At 39.3% G+C, this 21,113-nt stretch overlaps 1 protein-coding gene across 1 annotated transcript in view; it reads right to left on the reverse strand.

Annotated features, from left to right (window-relative positions):
* Nucleotides 1-986: 986 nt before the first annotated feature.
* RFX4 (regulatory factor X4) overlaps nt 987-21,113 on the reverse strand; it is a 75,513-nt gene continuing 55,386 nt past the window's right edge. The window contains exons 16-20 of the mRNA XM_054386834.1: nt 19,365-19,484; nt 18,352-18,513; nt 11,484-11,646; nt 9,165-9,303; nt 987-1,259 (exon numbers count right to left, since the gene is read on the reverse strand). Coding sequence (XP_054242809.1) covers nt 987-1,259; nt 9,165-9,303; nt 11,484-11,646; nt 18,352-18,513; nt 19,365-19,484 — 857 coding nt within the window. The remainder of the gene's footprint in view (nt 1,260-9,164; nt 9,304-11,483; nt 11,647-18,351; nt 18,514-19,364; nt 19,485-21,113) is intronic.

The raw sequence follows: 21,113 nt of genomic DNA on the forward strand, positions 1-21,113 counted from the left end.
GACAGAAAATGTCTAAGAAAAATTCTCCCCAAAATACAATACATTTTTCCACACATACACAGTACAGAATAAGTTCAAAGGCACAGCTTTGAATTTTGCTTTTGTAGAAGTGTATAGAATTATCACCACGTGAAGGAATTGAAAGAACAGTTTCATACCTGTCAATAGGTAATTAAATGACTAACCATGTTTGCATTGTCATTTACTTTACATAATTGCTTCATTATTGTCATATTTAACATATGTGGCTCTGAATCCAAAATCTTCCCAGTCTCCAAGTCCCTTCTTAACCTTGTCATTACTGACCAGAGAAATCAGATTTTTCCAGATTGTGCAAACTTAACACAAATACATATATAATAAGAACAATAGTCAACTTAAGGCAGTGTATAATTCAATGCTACATGTCTTTTCTTCTCTTTTGTAAAGATCAAACTTACTGGATCCACAGAAAGGTGCATCAATATACAAAGTTGAGTGGAAACCAAAACCTACACCACCACGTCTTTTAAGGAGCCAAATAGAGGAGTCGATATGAATGAATGATGACTTGGCAGAGTGTTCTTTAAGGCATGCATTAAGAGCTTAAAAGACAAATAGATGACAGTTTTGCTGAAGGTGAACTTCCTGTATTTAACTCAAATTATAAATAGATCCTATTCCAGTATTTTTTTTTTAAGACTCAGTATCATTTGTCAATAAGAGAGGGAGGCAAAAATGGCTCACTCAAACTGACATCACACAGGATTGGCCTGCATGCCAGAATTTAAAAAGGCACAGATTGGCCCCAAAAGTGGTCTAGAATAGCACAAAAATAATTTTCGGCTACAGGAACATTCAGTGACACTGGTCTGCAATCTGCCCACATTATGAACTACATTTATCTGCCCAGGGTCTTTTCCATCTTCACCTCCCTTGAAGAATGTCCATAAAAAGTCCCACATAACATAAAGTTAAGTATATGGGCTTAGCTGCTACCAGTCATTTCATTTAGCCCAACCCGTGGTGGCTTCCCCATTGATGTAGGCAAAGCCAGGAAAGTGTTGCATGTGCTCATATTCAGAATTTCTGCGTGTAGTCAAGGGGGTGTACATGTCACTAGAGTTCCCATATCTTGTGGAGTGCATGGGTGGACTCGTGTAGCAGGAGTTTGCAGCTGGGACCTCTGGCCAGCGAGGAGTCACTGGTGTGGGATGGAGCCTTGGAGCACTGCTCATCAAACAGGGCTCCATTCTTGATGTTGGGCTGTTGAAAGGGTACTACAATAGAAAAAACAAAGAAATGGCAATTAAAGAATTATCTGCTACATAATTACTTCTAAAATAAGGGCTGGTGGTATCACAATTCCATGTTAAACAAAAACACAATCATATGAATTAGCAGCCCTTCAATAACTAGGTGACATACTGAAGGTAGAATACCAGATGACTACTGCCTGCAGTCAAACCAAATGTCAGGGAAAGTCTTGTAAAGGAGTCACTGCATTTAAATATTGCATTAACTTATCAAAGAACAAGGTACCGACAGGTGTATCTGGGAGCATAAATTGAATTAATCTAATCTTTTTCTTACAGCTTTAAATTGGAAGCTTGCTCTGCAGTTAAAAAAAAAGCAAGTATAAAATGTCCTGACTCCAGCTTACTCAGTTGAGGGAGGAGAGCAAAAGGATTTTTATTACTGGAAAGGTGCCTTTCCTTCTAAATATTCTCAAGACATCCTGCCAGAAAAATAGTATGGTCTGGCCTCAGAGTGAGGAGCTAATTGAAGAACGTATAAAAAGAGGCAGGCAGAAGAAGAATCTTTCTATTCCCTAGCTGTTCACAGTGACAACTGGAAACTAGAAATCAAAGAAGTTTGACAAATGCCTTCCACTAAGATGTGCTGAGGATAGGATAGACAGGAAAATGGAGAACAGCTTTTGCCCTCTGTATCACAAGCTGCACAGCAACAGAAAGTAAACTGCTTGTGATTGATTGCTTTATCTTATTGCCTGTCTTACAGGAGCAGATCATCTGTGTTGTGCCTAAGAAATGGCTCTTCCTGTTTGTCCTCCTGCTGTCCATCTGCACTGCTGAGAGGGTTGGGATCCCTGTTCCCCTTGGCCAGCCATGTATCTTCAGAGCTTCTACACTTGACACCTTTATACCTTTTCTACAAAACGTGTCATAATTTAAAATTTCATTATCTTGTGTTGTTTGACCTTTCAGTATTTCCCTAACTAGAAAGCTGTCACCAAAGCAGGGCCATCACCAAAATGAGACTATCACTTCTTCTGATGCTTACCAACCTTGCCCTAACTTTATGTGGCTGAGGACTGTAAAACCTCATGGAGAAGTCATGGAGAGAAAAGCTGCCATAGTTGCTCCTAGGAGGCAGATGTCAATGATTCCCAAAGGGTCTCATTACATTACTCCAGTATGGTTGGGGCTGGGGTAATCAGTTGTGTAAAAAACTGTTGCGTAAGCCCCAGGCAATTACAGCAATGTCTCCATGAGGAGTTTCTGCTTCCACCCTTCAGACTGCAGCCAGGCAGGGAGCCCTGCCTTGGCAGACATATTCAAACAGTCCACAAGCCTCAGGCAACTAAAACCCTATGCACTGGCCATTCCTAAGAGGAGAAAGAGAATACTATTTTTGACCAACCATATTGTAGATAATGATTTACCATATTCCACCATGTCCTGGGGAGAGGGAAGACATCAAAGCTGCACAATGTTGTTATTTAGCATATGCTTCTCATTGCAACAGACTGTGGATTTACCGGTGCAGTCAGCTGCTGAAACAGGATGGTGAATGGCAGCACCATACTGAATGTCAATACTTCAACTGGTACTGCTAATACAGCTATGAGAATAAGCTGTACTGGTAATACTGGCAACAAATCTGTTCAAGATCACCTAAATTTCCCTTGTCACCCCAGAGAAAGGCTTTTCAACAGGAAAATTCAACAGAGCTTAGGCACTGACTGCAGAAAGCTTCTTGTTCCTTTACAGAAGAATCATTTCCAAACTTGTTGGTTTTCTAGAAGCTTTTGCTGAAAATAAGGACTGTCAGTGTCTGGCAACAGCAAAACTCAAACTTTGACGTTTCAAATGAGGTGATTTGAAAGTAGGATCACAGTTCTCTCCTTTAACTCAGCAATTAAGGACAGTGCACTCTGTCAACGGATGACAACCTGCAAGTATTCTAAGTAAACACAAGACATTCCAGAAAAAGTTGAACAATATTTTTAATGTTTGGGAGTCTAGCTAATAGATTTAGGATGCTGCTTTCCTGGTCTGCACTGGCAATACATGGAAGTAATTTTCATGCTAATGCCTGCTGACTACCTTTGCCTGAACATCTTCATGAGCAAATCTCTTACCATAATGAATACAGAGGAAGTAAGTTGTCTTGTGAATTGCTGTAGCTTCAGAGATAAATTCATCTCTCCTCACTGTAGTTATGAAAAAGTCAGGCATCTAATAAAAGTGAGTCATCTGTGGTCTTTCTACAGCCACTGGAACAAATTATCAAACCCCGAGATAAATATTTAAGAGAGATGAGAAGTCCTCAGAAGATGGACCTTCTCCTCTTCATCCTGCTATATGATATAATCCATTAGTTAGGTTGGATCAACTTAAATCAAAGTCCCTTCTCCATATTGGTCAAATTCTCTCTTGTCTTCTACCCAATGCAATAGTTGATCTACTCTGCTGGTAACAGTAACCAAATCCTTTGCTATCCTGATTCAGTGTAATTTTCCTTTGAGGTTGTGAAACTGAGGTTGTGTCTTATAACAAGGGAATTACTTCATTTCATATCCCTTACAAATGCTAAGAGAAAGCCCTGGCTTTGGATGGGGCAATTTTCTACTTAAAATAATTTGTAGACTGCAAAAATTTCATCTGCAAGCAAGAGGAAAGAAACAGATTCTGGGAACATTGTGGTGGGTGTCCTGATTGTATGTGGCATTATGTGGGGAAGCCACATACTGTATTTTACACAGTTTGGAAGCACAAAAACATTCCCCCATTGGGGGAATGAATCCTTGGCTCCCAGAATGAACTTCAGGATGCACGGAAAGGGAAAGATAATCCTCCTCCTAGCTGCAGTCAAGAGGCCATGCTAAGGCCTACTAAAAAGACAGGACTAATGGCTGTGCATGAGGGGACAGGATACAGTGTGCTGATTTTTCTTTCCCTCAAGTGCTCCCGATGCAGCTGTGTTTATGAATGTGTCATGAATGTAAAAGGAGTAATTGCTTGAAAATAACATAGACTCTAAATATCTAGTATTTTACAATAAATTCTGTTATGACTGAATGCAAGATGGAAAGTTTTGTAATGGTAGGTCAGCTAATCGCAAATGAGTCAGTGACTTCTTTTTCCTTGCAGTGAAGAGACCATTGAAAGACAATATTTTTAAAGTACTCATTGGCCCCTGCCTGACTATTAACTCATCCAATGAAGCATCTATTCAGCCTTGTTGGAGTGTCCACAGCATAGCCATCTGGGCGGATGCCTGCCCATGCTGCCTGAATCACCTTTCACACTCTACATCCGGTTTAATGAAGAGTGCTTCAGCATGCTGAACTCAAAACACTGGGGCCTAGTGATCTTTGCCAGATATAAAAGCGACATTTGTTGGAGGGCTCTTGACAGGAAATTACCATTTTCTGGGTTAACTCACACTTGCTGCTACTGCTGCTGTTAGACCTAGACAAGAAGCCCTTTAAGTCTGGAAGACTTTGAGCAGATTATTGTTAAGGCCTTGCCCAAAAATGTCAAATTAATTCAATTTCTTTTAGTATTATTTTAGAAAATACAGTGTTAAATATGTCCTCCCATGAAGTGAAGACTGAGTTCCTGCAGTGTGAGGATGGAGAGTGATCTCTTTATTCTTATCCTCAACTCACTGACTGATTATGTATGGAGGTGAAAGGTGTCTCTGTCCAAACAGCAAAATATTTTCCTTACAGATGTGGCTCTGACTTTGCATTGCAATAGCTCACGCTTTTGTGGAATGTACGTTAATGCTGTATGTTAGCCACTGCTTTAGGACTTGCAAGTAATTCATTACAGAAATTACAGCAATTGTGAAGTGCTGCCTATAAATTGACTTCATAAAAATATGCTTAAAATCTAAAACAAACAAAAAAAGGACATTGATTGACTGTATCTTTATAACCCTCAACATGAGGAGAAACTTCTTTACAGTGACGGAGCACTGGAACAGGCTGCCCAGGGGGCTTGTGGAGTTTCCTTCTCTGGAGACTTTCAAAACCCACCTGGATGCATTCCTGTGCAGACTACCCTAAGTGATCCTGCTCTGGCAGGGGAGTTGGATGTGATGATCTCTTGAGGTCCCTTCCAGCCTCTAATATACTGTGATACTGCGAACCCTTAATTTGATCTTTTTCTCCACAAACTGAATATTAGTCAGTCAAATAAGTTGGGTGAATTTTTCAAGTCAGTCTATGTGCTTTTGGTACTTCAGGGAGTGGCATTTGGAGCTTTGTAATTACTTAAAAAGAATTTACAACATCTGTTTCCTCTTTCATTCAATACATAATTATTTCAATTATGTTCTAACAATCTCAAACCCGTTATGAAGCCATACAGTTAGGAACAATGATTCTTGCGGCATGGGTGTGATTTGGACAGTATTTTTTTCTGTCCTTACTAGATGTTTGATGACACAGTGGTTATTGGGGAGGGTACGTCATTCTTACTGCATTGCTAAAGTCAGGGACTTACACTGTGTATGTGCTGAGGGGCAAGAACTTTTCCCCTTCTTTTATTTGTGATGTAAATAGGCCTGAACAACATGAACTGACACCAAAACACAGACTCTTGCTGGAAAAGGATTTCTTTGGCTCTCTCAGTTTCTTCCACTACTCCCCCTATGTAAATCCTGTTGTAGAGTCATTATGAAGAGAAGTGAAGACACGGTTGGGTAGAATTGTGGCATGCAGCATTGCACAGAGAAACTAAGTGGTGCTGCAATTCATAGGGCGTTTCTGGGAAACTATGCGAGACCACCACAGTCCTCAGAGCTGTTTAGGAGAGCCAGAGAATAAACATGGCTTAAAGCTCCTTTAACTGGGTTCCAACAGTGTGCAATGTGACCCTAAGAGGTGCAAACCCAGCATACTACTTAACAGCAGATTGTACTTCTGCAGTGTTTCCCAGGCTGCTTTGTTCTGTTCAGGCCATGGAAGCCAGCTATGCTCTTCATTAACCAAATCTGCTGACAGCAAAACTGCAGCACAAGCACTTCCTGATAGAAATGTACTCCTCCCAGTTCCAGAAGCTGACAAAACATGAAGTCAGTATAGATGTGTTTACGTACACACACAATCCCCTTCTGAATAATGGTGGAATAGCATCATAGGATTGCAGGCATTTCTGCACTGTGGCTGAGAGAATCAGGTATCTGCATATCACTTTTCTTTATGTGCATGCCAGGCTCCTGGCCAGTAAGCCAAGTCAAGAAATGAGCAATCAGGCCTGGAGTTACAAGGAAGCAAATGTTCTGTGAACCATTCACAGATGCTGATGAATGGGGGAAAAAAAAAATTCGGATTAAGACCAAGGTTTGAACAGACTGCGCCTGTCAAGAAAAAGACTCTTTGCCATCAGCGGGAATTAGTCAGCCTATACAGCCAGAAGGAGCCAGTTTTAGGCTTGTGCCATCTTAGCTCCTGCAGATATTACTTTAGCAGAATATTTACTCTCTTAGGAAGTGTTTTACAAGCCATCTCCTCCATTTCTTTTGCCTTGCCCTTCTGAGATTTACTAATCTTTCTGGAACTACGAGCTGCTTGTCAAAATGTCTATTTAGCCCAAAGCTGCAAGACATTTACCATATTCCTCTGGCAGCCAAGCTAAGCTTAAAGACTGTCTCAGAGACAGGAGGTAACAGTGACCTCAAGGGCTCTAATCAATGTGTTACAGAATGGGTTGTGAGTATGATGCTGTACCTCTGCCTTCTCATTTCCTCTATCAATGAGGGATCCAAATTATCCAGAAGCCTCTCACTAACGTGGACTTGCCACTGGTCAGGTGACACAGGCTTGGCTTGGGAGCCTCACCTGCACTTAGAGCTGTACATAGATCTACAAGATCTACAGCCACGTGACTTCTTCCCCAGCAGAGATCCACTGTAAGGATTCTAATGACAAAACCACAGCAAAAAATCCTAAAACTAATACAATGCAACCATCATTACATTGTCAGGCTGGGATCAGTGTGTTACATGTTGGCAAGTACAATTTAAAGGGTAACTCGTTTGTCACTCATTCTCTTCCCAGATGTTCAGTTCCCCACTTCCACCCAAACAAAGTTACTCCTTTGATCCTCTTTGTTCCAGTTCCACTTGTTCTTTGATGGTCTGCGAAATGTATCTGTGAAAGGATCCATCATAAGGCTCTACTAAATGAACAAAACATTGTCTTTAGCTACATTGCTCTGGAATGGAAAATAGCCTCTAAACATGAGATCTGATGAAACCTGGAGCATGTTGTTCTCTTCCACATGAAGACAATTCTTTGAGAGGCTAAAATCTACTTTTATTACATGGTGCTTGTTTCAGCTCAGGCCTCTGGCTGGGACAAGGTCTTTCTGATTCCATGTTTGTAGAGGATAACTTATCCCACACAGTGATTTTTATTTAGGAGTTAATCTCTAGACATGATCCCAAAGAGCATGATAGAACATTAGCTAAAGCTGAGTCAGAGTTCTATATTTGGACTGAATGTAGATTTTAACAAAGAGTTCTTTTTGAAGAGTTATGGTCAATGGCTCCTCTTCTTGAGTGATTGTACTGCCACAGCCATACACATTGCGTCTCCTCCAGTTTCAATATAGTGGCAGCTGTTTATATATTCATTGCAAATTTGGCTTCCTGTATTTTGATTTTGCAATGTCATGAGTCCTACTGCAACTCCTTGCACCATATTCCCCTTAGAAAATCTGCTAGACAAAGAGTAGTTCCCTAACATCTTGTTAGATTTTGCAGGCAACAATATATTTTGATTTTTTTGTTGGTTAAAAGTAGCTAAGAAAGGACTTATCAGTAAGGCAGGCATTTTACGGAAGCTCACTTTGCTTTAAAAAGAATGTCATCAAATTCTGTATGAAAATAATTCAAGAATTTTAGATTATTTTTGAAAGTAGAGTTTCTGTTTGCAGCTCCTTTCAGTACAGAATGAGGGCACTGATAGGGTTTTCTTAGCTGCATCCTGCTGTGAGGTCTATCTCGTTTTATAAGCAGCATGAAGAAGAGCAGGCAAAATACAAGTTGAAATAATTTTGCTTTGAAGTGTGATCATTAAAGCATAGCTGTTCTTCAGGTGTATCCAGGACAGTTCAAGGGCTATCAAGAGATGAAGAAATTATCTGATATTTGCACTTGTAGAGAGAGCCTGCTACAGTATGATGATTTTAATGTATGTTAGTATTTCCATATGACACACTAACCAGAACATGACTAAACTACACATGTATTGAGCTTGCTATGCTTTATTTATTTCTTGTCTGACTTACACTGTTTGTGTAGTGTTGTCTGACTTAACACCTGTGCTGTTTTCTGCTGGCTGGGTTTTGTTAACTGAAATAGTTACTGATGTAATTTTTCAGCATTATAGCAGCAGACTATGGCATACAGATTGAACAGAACCTCTTTGCAGTGGTGTCCTGAAGATATTCACACTGTATGCAGAACTCACACATTTCTGGCAAATTGTTAAGCATATGTATTCTCAAAATGAGGGGCCTGAGAAGAATTCACTATGGTCTCTGCATCTTCTTTTGGCTACAGGAAAACACTTCTATTTATTGTTTGGAATCTCTTTCCCATTCCTAATACCTAAGAAATGCACAAGTGATTATACTTGGTTTTGTTTCAGCTACTCCTTAACACAGAAATACTTCCTATGATCCTAACTGCTGAATTTTAGAGTCTAGTACAATCAAAATTCACTTCTGATTAAAAAAAAAATCTCCACCAGAATGAAAAGATATCTAGATAATACTAGGAAAGACAAAAATTAGGGACTATCAATGACTGCACTGATGACAGCTTATTGATTCAGACAGCAAATATGCTGATAAGTAGTTTAGAAGCAAAGCTTACTTAGACTCTTGTAGCAATCATATTGTCAAGTAATAAATCCAACTTACCTGTGAAGAGCTTCTGTGGTAAGCTGAGTAGTGAAGTGGTCCAGAAATAGCAGTATCATGTGGTAAGGATGGGTACTGACTCTGCATTGGATGGGGATGCTGGTTGCTATAGCTACCATAGTTGTAACTTCCTGTGTATCTAAAATACATTTAAAAACACTATTTAGTGTGCTTAATGATTGTGTTGTCACTATTAATTCTATAACTTCTGAGAAACACATTTGCACTTTTTTGCATAGAAGAATGATATTTTAAATAACCTTTGAAGAAAGATATTTCCCAGTTGGGAAGCATGCCACATAGTGAAATGATGCATTCAGCACAAGACCAAATTGAGACACTCAACAAGGTTCTCTGGCTAGTTTTCAATTGCTGATTTATTTGTGCATTTCCAAAGGAGAAAGTGCTTTTTTCTTTTATTATTATTTCCACATTCCCAGGGAATTGCTATTCAGACTGAGGGAGCATGGTAAGCTTTCACTTAAAGAACTACACTGTGGAGTTCAGCTATCTCTTTGCACTGGGGTCAGAAGTTCCTCCTTTACATCTGAAGAATACAATATACAACTTTAGCACAGATCACTCAAGAACAGAGTGGGATTTGAGGTCAGAGACTTTCCTTATTATCCCAGCTCCTTGTCTAGGCACAGCCAGAGTTAAAGGAGGAGCAATTTCCTTACCTGCAGGGTCAGTGTTCATTGGTCACCATTATTTGGGACATTCACTAGTAGAAGATGCATCAAAGCCTTCTGCAACCTTTGTGTAGTCATGCAAACATTTGATGATGCTAATTCAGCACAGAATTTTAGTGGCTCTTAAAATATATGCCATGGTAAATAAACAAATAGGGTAACCAATGAATTGTGAGAAATGGATGACAGCTCTTTGTACATAATGTTTCTGGAAAGTTCAATATAATTTTTATGCTGGTTGGAGTTTAAACTTCTGCTATTCTTTTGACTTTATGATGGTATTCTAGAGACGTCATGTTGTATCTCACACCAGAAGGTCTAACAGCAGTCATAGAATCATTGAGGTTGGAAAGAACCTATGGAGGTTGTCTGGTCTAATACCCCTGCTCAAAGCAGTGTCTGATAAGGCAGGCTGCCCAGGATTTTGTACAGATTAGGTCTGTATATCAGTAAGCATGGAGACTCCACAGCCCTTCAGGGCAACCTGTTCCAATGTCCGATCACACTTACAGTAAAACATTTCTTTTTGCTTTTCTGTTTTAACAAAATTTCTTGTGCTTGTTTTTGTGCCCATTGCTTCTTGGCCTGTCATTAAACACCGTTGAGAAGAACAGAGAGCCACGAGGATGATGAGGGGACTTGAGCATCTCCCCTATGAAGAGAGCCTGAGAGCCCTAGTGCTGTTTAGTCTTGAGAAGAAAAGACTGAGAGGGGATCTGATCAATGTCTATAAATATCTGAGGGGTGAGTGTCAGGAGGAGGGGGCCAGGCTCTTTTAGGTGGTACACAGTGATAGGACAAGGAACAATGGGTTCAAGATAGTAGATTTCACCTCAACATGAGGAGAAACTTCTTTACAGTGAGGGTGACAGAGCCCTGGAACAGGCTCCCCAGGGAAGTTGTGGAGTCTCCTTCTCTAGAGACTTCCAAAACCCACCTGGATGCATTCCTGTGTGGACTACCCTAAGTGATCCTGCTCTGGCAGGGGGGTTGGACCTGATGATCTCTTGAGGTCCCTTCCAGCCTCTAATATACTGTGATACATCCTCAACCGGGTATTTATACACATTGTTAAGGCCCTCTCTGAGCCTTCACTGCTTGCTGCTAAACAATCCCAGCTCTCTCAGCCTCTCATAGTATGACAGGCACTCCAGCCCTGGGATCATTTAAGTGTCCCTTTTCTGGACTAACTCCAGAATGCCTGTGTGTGTCTTGTACTGGGGAGCACAGAATTGGATCTAGTGCTCCAGATGTGGTCTCAGCAGTGCTGGGCAGAGGAGGAGGATTACCTCTCCTGAGACATGGGGTTATCCTTTGGGCACATCTAGCCTTTGGGATAGAACATGGCACAGGAGAACAGGAATCAGAGAAGAAATCTACTGAAGCCTTCTCTTCTATAAACTATTCTCCAAATCTACTGTGTTTTAAAACGGAATTAAATGAAATTATAAAAGCTGAGGCATCACATAATCATACAACAACAACAACAGCCAAAGAATAATGATATCAGCATCTGTGCAATACAGACTATTTTTACATCAAGAAACAGATTTCACTTACTTTCTAAAAAAAAACCCTAAGCATCAATTAATACAAAAACCCTCCAAGACACTGGGAATTGACTTACCCGTGTTCTTCTCTGTGGGGATAAACAGGTATCCTGTGTGTCACAGATGATGATGGTACATGTGGACTTCTCATGCAAGGCAGCTGTTGGGAATTTTCAGCAGGTGACCCAGCAGCTGTGGTAACAGTGTAGGTGAGTGACCACGTATAGGATTGCATAGCTCCTGCAAACAAACAAGTATTAAAGGAACGCATCTAACAGGGTCTGCTATTAGGAGTGTTATGCTTTGAGATGGTTGCAGGAAAGCGACCTAATAGGCACTGATAACAGAAACAGCATCAACCAAAGTGAAGAGAACAGTTATATAAGGCATACAAATAGATCATCTGGAGTGTGCAAAGATCTAGAGGTAAGAGATGTATCTGGAATAGCTCAGATTGTGAACTTTCAGTGTGGCATTGGAATTGGAGGCTATCCCAGAAAAACTGAAATAGGAGTTAGAACTGGAAGAGCATCAGTGTGTTTCTCAGGCATGATACACCAAACCCTGAGGTCTCTCTCACATGGAACAGGCTGCTGGCCCATTTATCTTTGAGGCTGATCAGGCCTGGACTGAAGCAGGAAGTATGATCAGAACAATGAAGGATTAGAAAAAGATGGGTGTTATGCAAATACATTTACTGAATTCTTTTGCAGTTTGTATTTGTTCCACTCAGCTAGGTACCAGCCTTTGTAGTGGCAACACAGTGGCAGATCTCCAAATTATAACAAATATATAGACAGCAATAGCCTAGTCATCTTCTTCCCACAAATAATGTTTCTTTCTTCTTTTGAGGTGGCTGGGACTGGACTTAATTTGTTTTTTCATGTAGAACATTTGTGAGAAGAGCAAAGGAAAGAAGTGGATTTTCCATTTTGCTTGGAAGGTGCTGAGTTTTTTAATCATCCTGATCCCTTCCAGGCAGGAACTCCAGATTCACCAGCCAGCTGCTGAGAAACCTTTGTCCTCTGCACACACCCCTCTCACTCAGGAGGCTGACAGATCCATTGTTGCAGTATAACACAGCTCTTGCTGGAGGTCATGACCATACTGGATGAGATTACCCTGCAAATGAGGACCAGAACACTGAATTTAACCCAATGTGAACACTGGTTTGGGGGTCTCTGGATACTCTTGACTCTTTTCCAGTATCTAAAAGGAGTTGCAGGAGGTAACTCTCTTTTCAGTGTGAATTCTAGGACTTCCTTTAGTATGAAAGGGCATACTTCAAAGGGGTAAGTGATTGTATTACCAGGTATGTGCCCACTCCATGGCTTTGGAAATGAAAACCCTATCTCAAATGTGCATAATTTTCTTCAGGTGATTTTATTTGGCCAAATCAGGCTTTTTTTTTTTTTTTTTTTTCCCTTTTTTTTTAATGGGAAATGCTTCTATCTGGGTGTGAATGTAGACTTTCTGAGCTTCATGAGCTAAGTCCAGCTTGAAACAGGGTGTGATTTGGTGCTCTTACAGTAAAGACATCATTGGGTGTGTTACAACCAAGGATAATCTGTGCTAGGCCTGTTTTCACATGCCCACACTTTCTGTCACCAACTGTGGAATATTCATCCTTTCACTTCAGTCATCCCACTGAAGTGGACTATTGAAGTCTCTGAGACCAAAGAGGAGGCATCCACATTTTTGCTAGCACTAAAATGCTCTTCGTGACTATGAGCAGTCCTAGTTCCTTGAGTTGAGGAAAAGTATTTAAAGAAGCCTACCTTCATTAGAAAATACAATTTATGGGAAAGGGACCAAAATTACTTAAGCAGTCATCAAACAGCTTTGCTTGAAAACAAGAGAAAAAAAAATGGTTTGAAAATATCAACAACTTGTCTGCAGAAATATTCCCATTTAAAAAGGTTGACTTATTTTTCCTAGTGTTATTTTCTGAAAGAAAATTTGAAACTTTTTTTCAAAGCAGCACTAAATTCAAAAGGCAAAAAAAAAATAACACCAAACCCAACAAAGAGAAAAGAAAGAAAAGCAGGACAACAAAGATGTTGAAAAAATTAATACTTGCCTTTGGATAATGTTATTGGGTTGTTGGGTTTTGGGTTTTTTCTTCACTTTTTCACTTTTTAAATTCAGCATAAACCAAAAGTTTGATTTTGACATGATACTCTTTTTTTCCAAGAAAAAATTTGGCCATTAAGCCAAAAATCTCATGACTTTGAGAGCTCTATTCCTAGTGGCAAAAACAGGGCCAAAATATTCTTTGCATATTACCAAATGTGGCTAATTTGAGTGGCCCCAGCCATTGTGACAGCCTGCTCTTTATTTTTTGAAAAACAGTAGGGATCTTATCTCAGTCAGAGGAAAATGAGTTGGTGCAGGACAAGTTGTTTCATTTGCTCCCTGTGGGAAGTCAGACTTCTTGGATGGGATGACTTGGGCACTACTGGTATTCGAGTCTAACTGGCAGCTACCTCAGCTCAATTTTAAAATACATATTTAGGGTGTAACATGCTTTGTGCCTGTCCAGACATCACAGGAAGAAATGCAGAGAATAGGTCTTGTGCTGGAACAATTGTCAATATCTTTGTTTAATTTTCCTAAGAAGAATTGTCCTCAGTACTACAAGCTAGTGCTTCACACAGCTGCTCTAGGAAATACTTTGGTTTGGAGATCATGGTTTAAAAAAATATAAGTTGGGATTTACCCTGGATTTACAGAGTGACAGAAAGCTCTCCAAGTATTGTTTTTAGGATATTCTTGGGAATCTACAGTTGTCTCACATCTCTTTGCCTTTGCAGAAGGGATATGATTATTGTCAGTGGTCTACTCACAAAGGCAGACAGGAAGGGTAGAAGAAGACAGCAGATTTCCAGATGTGTATGCACATATCAGTTCAGCCATGATAATGCCAACATTGTGGCAAAGGGCGGAAAAGAAGAAATGAGATAACTCTGGAAGTTTCTCATAGTTAGCTATTTAATACCTGTGTATGTCCCAGCCCTATATGAATAACTTCCTCAGCTGGCTGCAGAACTGAACTCAAGAAGATGAAGTCTCTTTTAGATATGACTGAACACAACTCAACTGCCTTCTGAAATAAGCAAAAACAATAGTGATTGAGCAACACTTTGCTCTGCTTTGTGTTCTGAACATGCAGGTTTTGATTAAAATAGGAAAGTTCATTTATTATAACTCCTTTTTCTTTTCTCTTTTTACAAAAATTGTGACTTTGAGGATATTAACCAAGAAGCCATTTGACCTGTAAGAGAACCAAATAGCAATGGAACTGCTATCAATCCAACAATAGTCCTGTTGTTGTCATTGGTGTCATCATGTACACCAGCACAGAGAGATTTAAAAAAAGTTGCTTTATGGCATTTTATATTTGCTTTATGTTGGAGTAAACGACCACCCAGGTCACTTACAAGACACTTGCAGCATGGTGTATTATATCTGACAGTAGGGAACACGATCAGCCTCAAGCAACCAGAAATCTGGAGTCAGACCCTCATTCTGCCCCCACACAACAAAAAGATTACCTTGACTATAAGTTTTAGAAAAAACATTTCTATCTGGAAAAGGACAATTGCATCTTAAAACTGGGACCTTGACCTTTATACTCTTCAGGTATGAAAATTAAACTCTAATTATAGAAAAAGGACTGATGTTCTCATACATTCATATGAATTAAGGAGCTGAAGCTTTACAGAAAAAAACCAGAAATTTCTTCTACTCACAACATAAATATGGGATGTGATATCTCTATGCATGTATCTCCTGTGCTGAATTTCCAGATCTTCAATATCTAGCCTAGCCTTGGAAGAACAATTACCTTAAATGATGATTGTGTCCCTGAAGAATTATTTTACACGTACATTTCTTGAAACTAAAGAGCAAACTGCATTGATTAATTTACTAACATATTAGGAACTACTTACAATTCAGAGTTCATTTTGTCTAAAAATTACTGCATTGGCAAACAAGTAACCACAGCTTTAAGGGGGGGTTTAAGAGAGAATAGTATAGTCAGCCTAATAGCTATTGCTTTTATTACAATATTGTTGCAGTTTGAACAATCATTAATCTGGCCTTTGTGATTTAGAAAGGATGGAGTCTAATTATCCTTTTAAGTGTCTAGTAACTTAAAAAAAAAAAAAAAGTTAGCCAGATGTTCTACCACAGAATGCTATATATAAGACTTATCTTTCTTTTGCTTGCCATCATTTAATTGCAACAGTTAAATCTGCTGGGTTTGTGCTGACCACTGACCGAAGGCAAAAACGTTAAAATGCAAGTTTAATAATTAACTTTTATTGCTAATGCCACAAGCAAGAAAGAGTTAATGGTGTCTTAAACTGGGGAACTGAGAGCTAGTAGTAACTGATGGAACTAGTTCTCAGGATTTGCAAAGCATTTGCAGAGTTTTACATTTACCTCATAAAAGACACATAAGAAAATCCAGAATGTAGTTAAATATATCTCCCCAGAACAAGGGTTTCTGTTCTAAAATACTATACATTAATGCCACAAATCTGAATATGGGATAGTTTGTTTATATGCAATACATCTTCAGCATTCCTGTTTTAAAGTACAGCAATTTCCTACAGCTGGAACATAGTTGTTATTTTGCATTACTTTATGTGAACGAACCCTGTATTCCACACTGTAATGGGCAGCAAACTAAAAAAGATGATCAGTTCACCTTACATGGTGGACATAGAAAAAGGAGGTATTACTAATTACCTAAATTAAGACCAGGAAACAGCCAAGTACTTGTATTTAATCTTAACCAGACCACTACTTGCACTAACAAATTTGGACTGTGCTGGGCAAAAAATTATTTTCACATTTGCACAAGTGTGACTGCATTAGACCTTAAGAATAAAATCCAATTCAACCAAACAAAAGTTTTAAAAATAACCTAAAAATGAAAAGCTGGGGGCAGGGGGGGAAAGAGAGGTAAAATAATTGTAAATAGCTTTCTTGCCTAAGAAGTTCTGCCATGGGAAAAACTACATCGAGTTATCCTGTCTGTACTGTGGGAGTAGGTCCTTCAACAAGTGTTCCTAAATGATCCTTTTTCTGGGTTGAAACTTCAAGCTTGCTGACCTTGGTCTTAACAGAACATAAAAAATTAGAGAGTAAACCAGACTACAATAAAATAGTAAACAATATGAAAACAAAAAAGAATTGCATATGTAGTTTTTGTGTGAATCCATTCCATTGCATGATTAGTGGGATTCAAGAAGGATAGGAAAGAACTCTGTAGTTTCCAGGCCTGCCCAGATTCATGCCTAAGTCAAGTACGTAAATCAAATAAGCTGAAGGTGGAAACCCAGACAGCCCACAAATAGGCTATTATATGAATCTGGAATAAGCTTTGGGTTGATAGTTATGATAAGCCACACAGAGCTGTGGTCTCTGCAGCCTAAACACAAGTCCCTCAAATCTCCATTCCTGCCAGCACCATTGGTGAGCATGCATTTTCCTACTTTTCATCCTTTTACTTCACTTCTACATCATACTAAGTTCTGGTTATAACATCACAATTCCACTGGGCCACTACATCTGGAGAGCACGCTGCCCACAAACCCAGCACTTCCAGACTCAAACTTACCACCCCCAGTGCTGCATGATCCAAAACACTGCACTCACCTGCTATGTCTACAAATCACTCATCTAACTGTTCTGGGCATAATGCCACTCTATTTCCCTCTTAAATATACTGTAGTCTCCAACAGAGAGAAAACCTTAGGTTTTGATGTAGGGACAATGTTCTTAAATCTGTTTCCACCACGATTATGTGCTGTGCTTCCCTGTGGTGCTTTTGAAAACATGAAAAACATTTGTCAGAAAGATTTATCAGTCCTTCAGCTACTGCCAAATTCTCCAGTATCATCACTTTCTGACATTCTTTCAAGAAGGTTTTGTAACTTTTCTAGTACGTCACAAAAGTGACAGTTTCCACATTCTGATTGTGCACCCATTTCACTGAGGAGCAGCTGTCTGGAGTTTCTTCTGAAAGTCATTCACATTTCTTCCTGTCTTTTCCTGTGACTTTCTTTTTTTGATCATAGAGATTGTCCTGCCCACATGTGATTTTACATTAGAGCACACAGGACGGTTGTCTATTTAGACAGAATAAAGAAGAAGATAGTTTCGAGCTTCTGGGTTTCTGACAATCCTGCCCATAAATTGAATAGCTTTTAAGCACAGATTTTTTAATCTGTAGGCATACCAGAGTACAACTAGATCATGAGTTGCCATAATAGAGCGTGCAATGGAAAATAGGCTTCAGACATGTAATCCCTAGTCTCTAACACTGAAAGACAAAAATCACCGATGTCATCTAAAACATTCCCAAGAGAGACTTGAACAGCTATTTAAACATATTCAGGTCTCCAATATTTTGAAAAATATCCAAGTCCTATTTTAACCAAGAATTCCTGAACCACTAGTAGTTCAGGATCTTGAAAGCCTCACTTAACCCTAAAATATCTTGCGTATTTCCTTGAAGTATATACAGTTTTCTAGGGAGTTTGCCCTTAAAGTCATTGAAAAGGCTCAGAGGAGTTGTATTCATAAACAATTATTTTGGGACATTGCTAGAAATACAAAAAATTGGACCGATTTTTAAAACCATTGAGAAGTAAAGTGATGGGTCTGCTCTTCTGAAGGTCTCAGCTACTGAGCAGATTCTGATGCTGAAGTCTGGGATCTCCTGCTCGGCTTTTGGATGCCAAACATCCGATTTTTTCCTCTTAGCTTGCACATAATGTTTGGATACAGTGAGAAGGCATAATTGATACTTCAGTTGGATTTCTGTTTGTGAAGGCTTCTCATCTCTTGAAAGCCATCTCATTATGTTCTCAGGCCCAGTTTCAGGTGATCAAGTGCAAAAGCAGATCCAGCTTCCATAAGCCTACCTACCTGTTGTAGCTGCTATGACACCATATTCTGGAGACTGATTGCTGACAGGTGAGGGGGCAGAGGGTACTTCTACTGAGGTGGCAGATTTAGCTGGGGAGAATGGCACTGGGGAAGGAGTTGGAGGAGCTGGTTCACTCAGAATAATTTCTTCTCTTAATTCTGCTGCAGGATAAAGGAAAAATCATAAAACATAGTTAAAAAATAAAGGAACACTGAGAAACTAAAAAACCCCCAACCATTAATGCAAGCAGTTAAGTTCTGTAAGCTGTGTTTCAAGAAATGCATATCAGGAATCACAACTCTTTGAAAGAGTACTTCTATAACATTCAGTATTACAATCTTCAGTGTACCTTCATAAGACCTGTTAAAGGAAAGTGTTTTTTCCTGTTGGAGGGGAAACTCATGCACAGACAGCTTAAGGTTTATGTTCCTGTAACAGGCTATTAGATACCGAAAATTAGAAGTCCAGTCTGAGTGAGGCACTCCTACTCCTTCTAAAGACACTGGAAAGAAGCAGGAATCTCCAGGAGATTCCAGTGTGTTTTGACCATGAACTTTTCACTGACTGAAGAGGATGACACTCTAAAGCTGTATAGAAAGGGATAAACAGCTTCTCAAAAACCCAAGAGACTATGGGAAGGCAATGAATTCCAGATCTTTAAACACCTAGAAGATATTACCCTCATCACTGAAATGTTCTTCTTCCCAGAAATCTACAAGGTCACAAATTATGTCACAGCTAAAATGAAGAGTGGGAATTCCCAAAGTTGACAGCAGAATTTAATTTACCAAAATTAATGAGAGATGCAAGGAAGGTAGATCTCTGAGGATCTCTCATCATAAGGGGCTGGCTGCCCTGAGCAGAGAAACTGAAAGCAACATCTGTTCACTTCTACTCTAGTGAGGCAGTGCTTGACAAGCCTCACTGGGTGCAATGAAGAAATGTCCTAACATAGAAAATAGTGACTCCCGTGGAAAAACACAACAAAAGGTGAATAAAAGAACAAACTCACCTGTGCTTCCTTCTCCTTTCATTGCCCTCATTAGCTCATTAGCTCTCTCCTGACAATGGAGTGATTCTAGCAGGTACAATACGTAGTCATCAAACATCAAGTGAATAAGGTGAAAAGACCCTAGTAATAAAGTGAACAGACAAAAAAAGCCATTGACTGTCTCAATACACTCATTAAAGCAATGATTACAGTATTCAACACAAACAGCACTGTGTAAGACTGCCTCAGTCAATGTCATTGAAGTATCTCTTACTCAGGGTAAGAGAGGTTAAAGGAGAATTCTGGACTAGCAAACTCCGTTCAGGCCTCGATTAATACAGGCTTATACAACTAATTATTGTGATTTAGGGTACAAGGAAGCTGCCTAGCTGATTGCTGGGATTTGATGAGGTTTCATTAGCATTGAAACATTTAGACAATTACACTACAGTAGAATTGTTTCCTTTTAGCTAAATGATCAGATATAAGTTTCTCTCAGAAGCAAAACCCTCAACTGGATGCCTTAGTGACACATACAATTATGAATTTTATGAACTACCTGTGTTACTGAACAAAGAAATAAGAGACTCATCATTAGGAATGTAGAAACAATCTTCCAAATCTCCTGATGGTCCATCTCCAGCACATTGACTGGAGACTGGATAAGGAATCCATTAACTGCCAGACACAGACGTGTTAGCAGCAGTCACAGATGTCTTAAATGGAAAGACTTGTGCCAAAGCTTCACTCTATCATTATTTTACTACATCATCTTTTCCTAATTATCAGTTTGAATCATACAAGAGGCATAACATTTGGCCTGTTTCTGTGTTTACTTCTAAAGATGCCTTGGATACTATTTCTTAACAGACGTGACAGCAATGTGAAAAACTTGAGGGCCAAAGGGCTAAAGGATGTGAGGGGATAGACAAAAGAAAATGGGAGAATGGAATCCAAATATACTTTGAAAATTAGTTGTAAGAAGGAGATTCTATGGATAGCTGTTTGCCACAAATCCTCAAGTAAGATTTGAACACAGCTACAGAAATTGCTGATGTTGTTAAAAGGAAGGACTGGGTGATGTTATGGACTAAAGTAATGGAAATTAACAGCACACTGTAAGAAGTTCTGGCCTCAGAAATTTATATCATCCTATGATTTATATAGGTCCTTCATAGAAATAGAAGTATTAATACTCTTGCAGAAGGCACTGGTTAAACCTCATTTAGAATATTGTGGATAACTCATCTTCAAGAAAAATTAATACAAGTTGAAACTGGAACGGACAAGTTTAGCAGGAGGATGCAGGGAATGGATAATAGATTTTAAATGACTGAAAATGCATGGCTGTGTTTGTTTTGCAGAAAAGAAATTAGTTGCTTCCCATAATTTATGAAGAAGGACACATGTCAGGGAGGGTGAAGAAATGTTTGCCCTGGAGCACACATAACCACAAAAATACATGTGGAAGAAGACAGCACAGATGCATTTCAAGGGAAAATTAGAAGAGCAAAGCATCAGAGCTGTGTAGTGTCCTCCTGAAAGGAATAATGTTCATCTGCAGGGGAAGACTAACAAATATCAAGCTGGAATTTGGTCAGTTTATGCAATAGATATCATGACATAAGAGTACTTGCAATAGCTCCAGAAGGCATCTTATCATACAATGCTCTTTTTTTTTTTAAAGCTCCTATGTTTATTTAGACTTGCATGGAATATTTAAAACATGTTCATATAAGTTATTAAATAACTCTGGCAACTTTAAATGCA

Source organism: Indicator indicator, chromosome 14, assembly GCF_027791375.1.
Source record: "Indicator indicator isolate 239-I01 chromosome 14, UM_Iind_1.1, whole genome shotgun sequence".
NCBI classification, from domain to species: Eukaryota; Metazoa; Chordata; class Aves; order Piciformes; family Indicatoridae; genus Indicator; species Indicator indicator.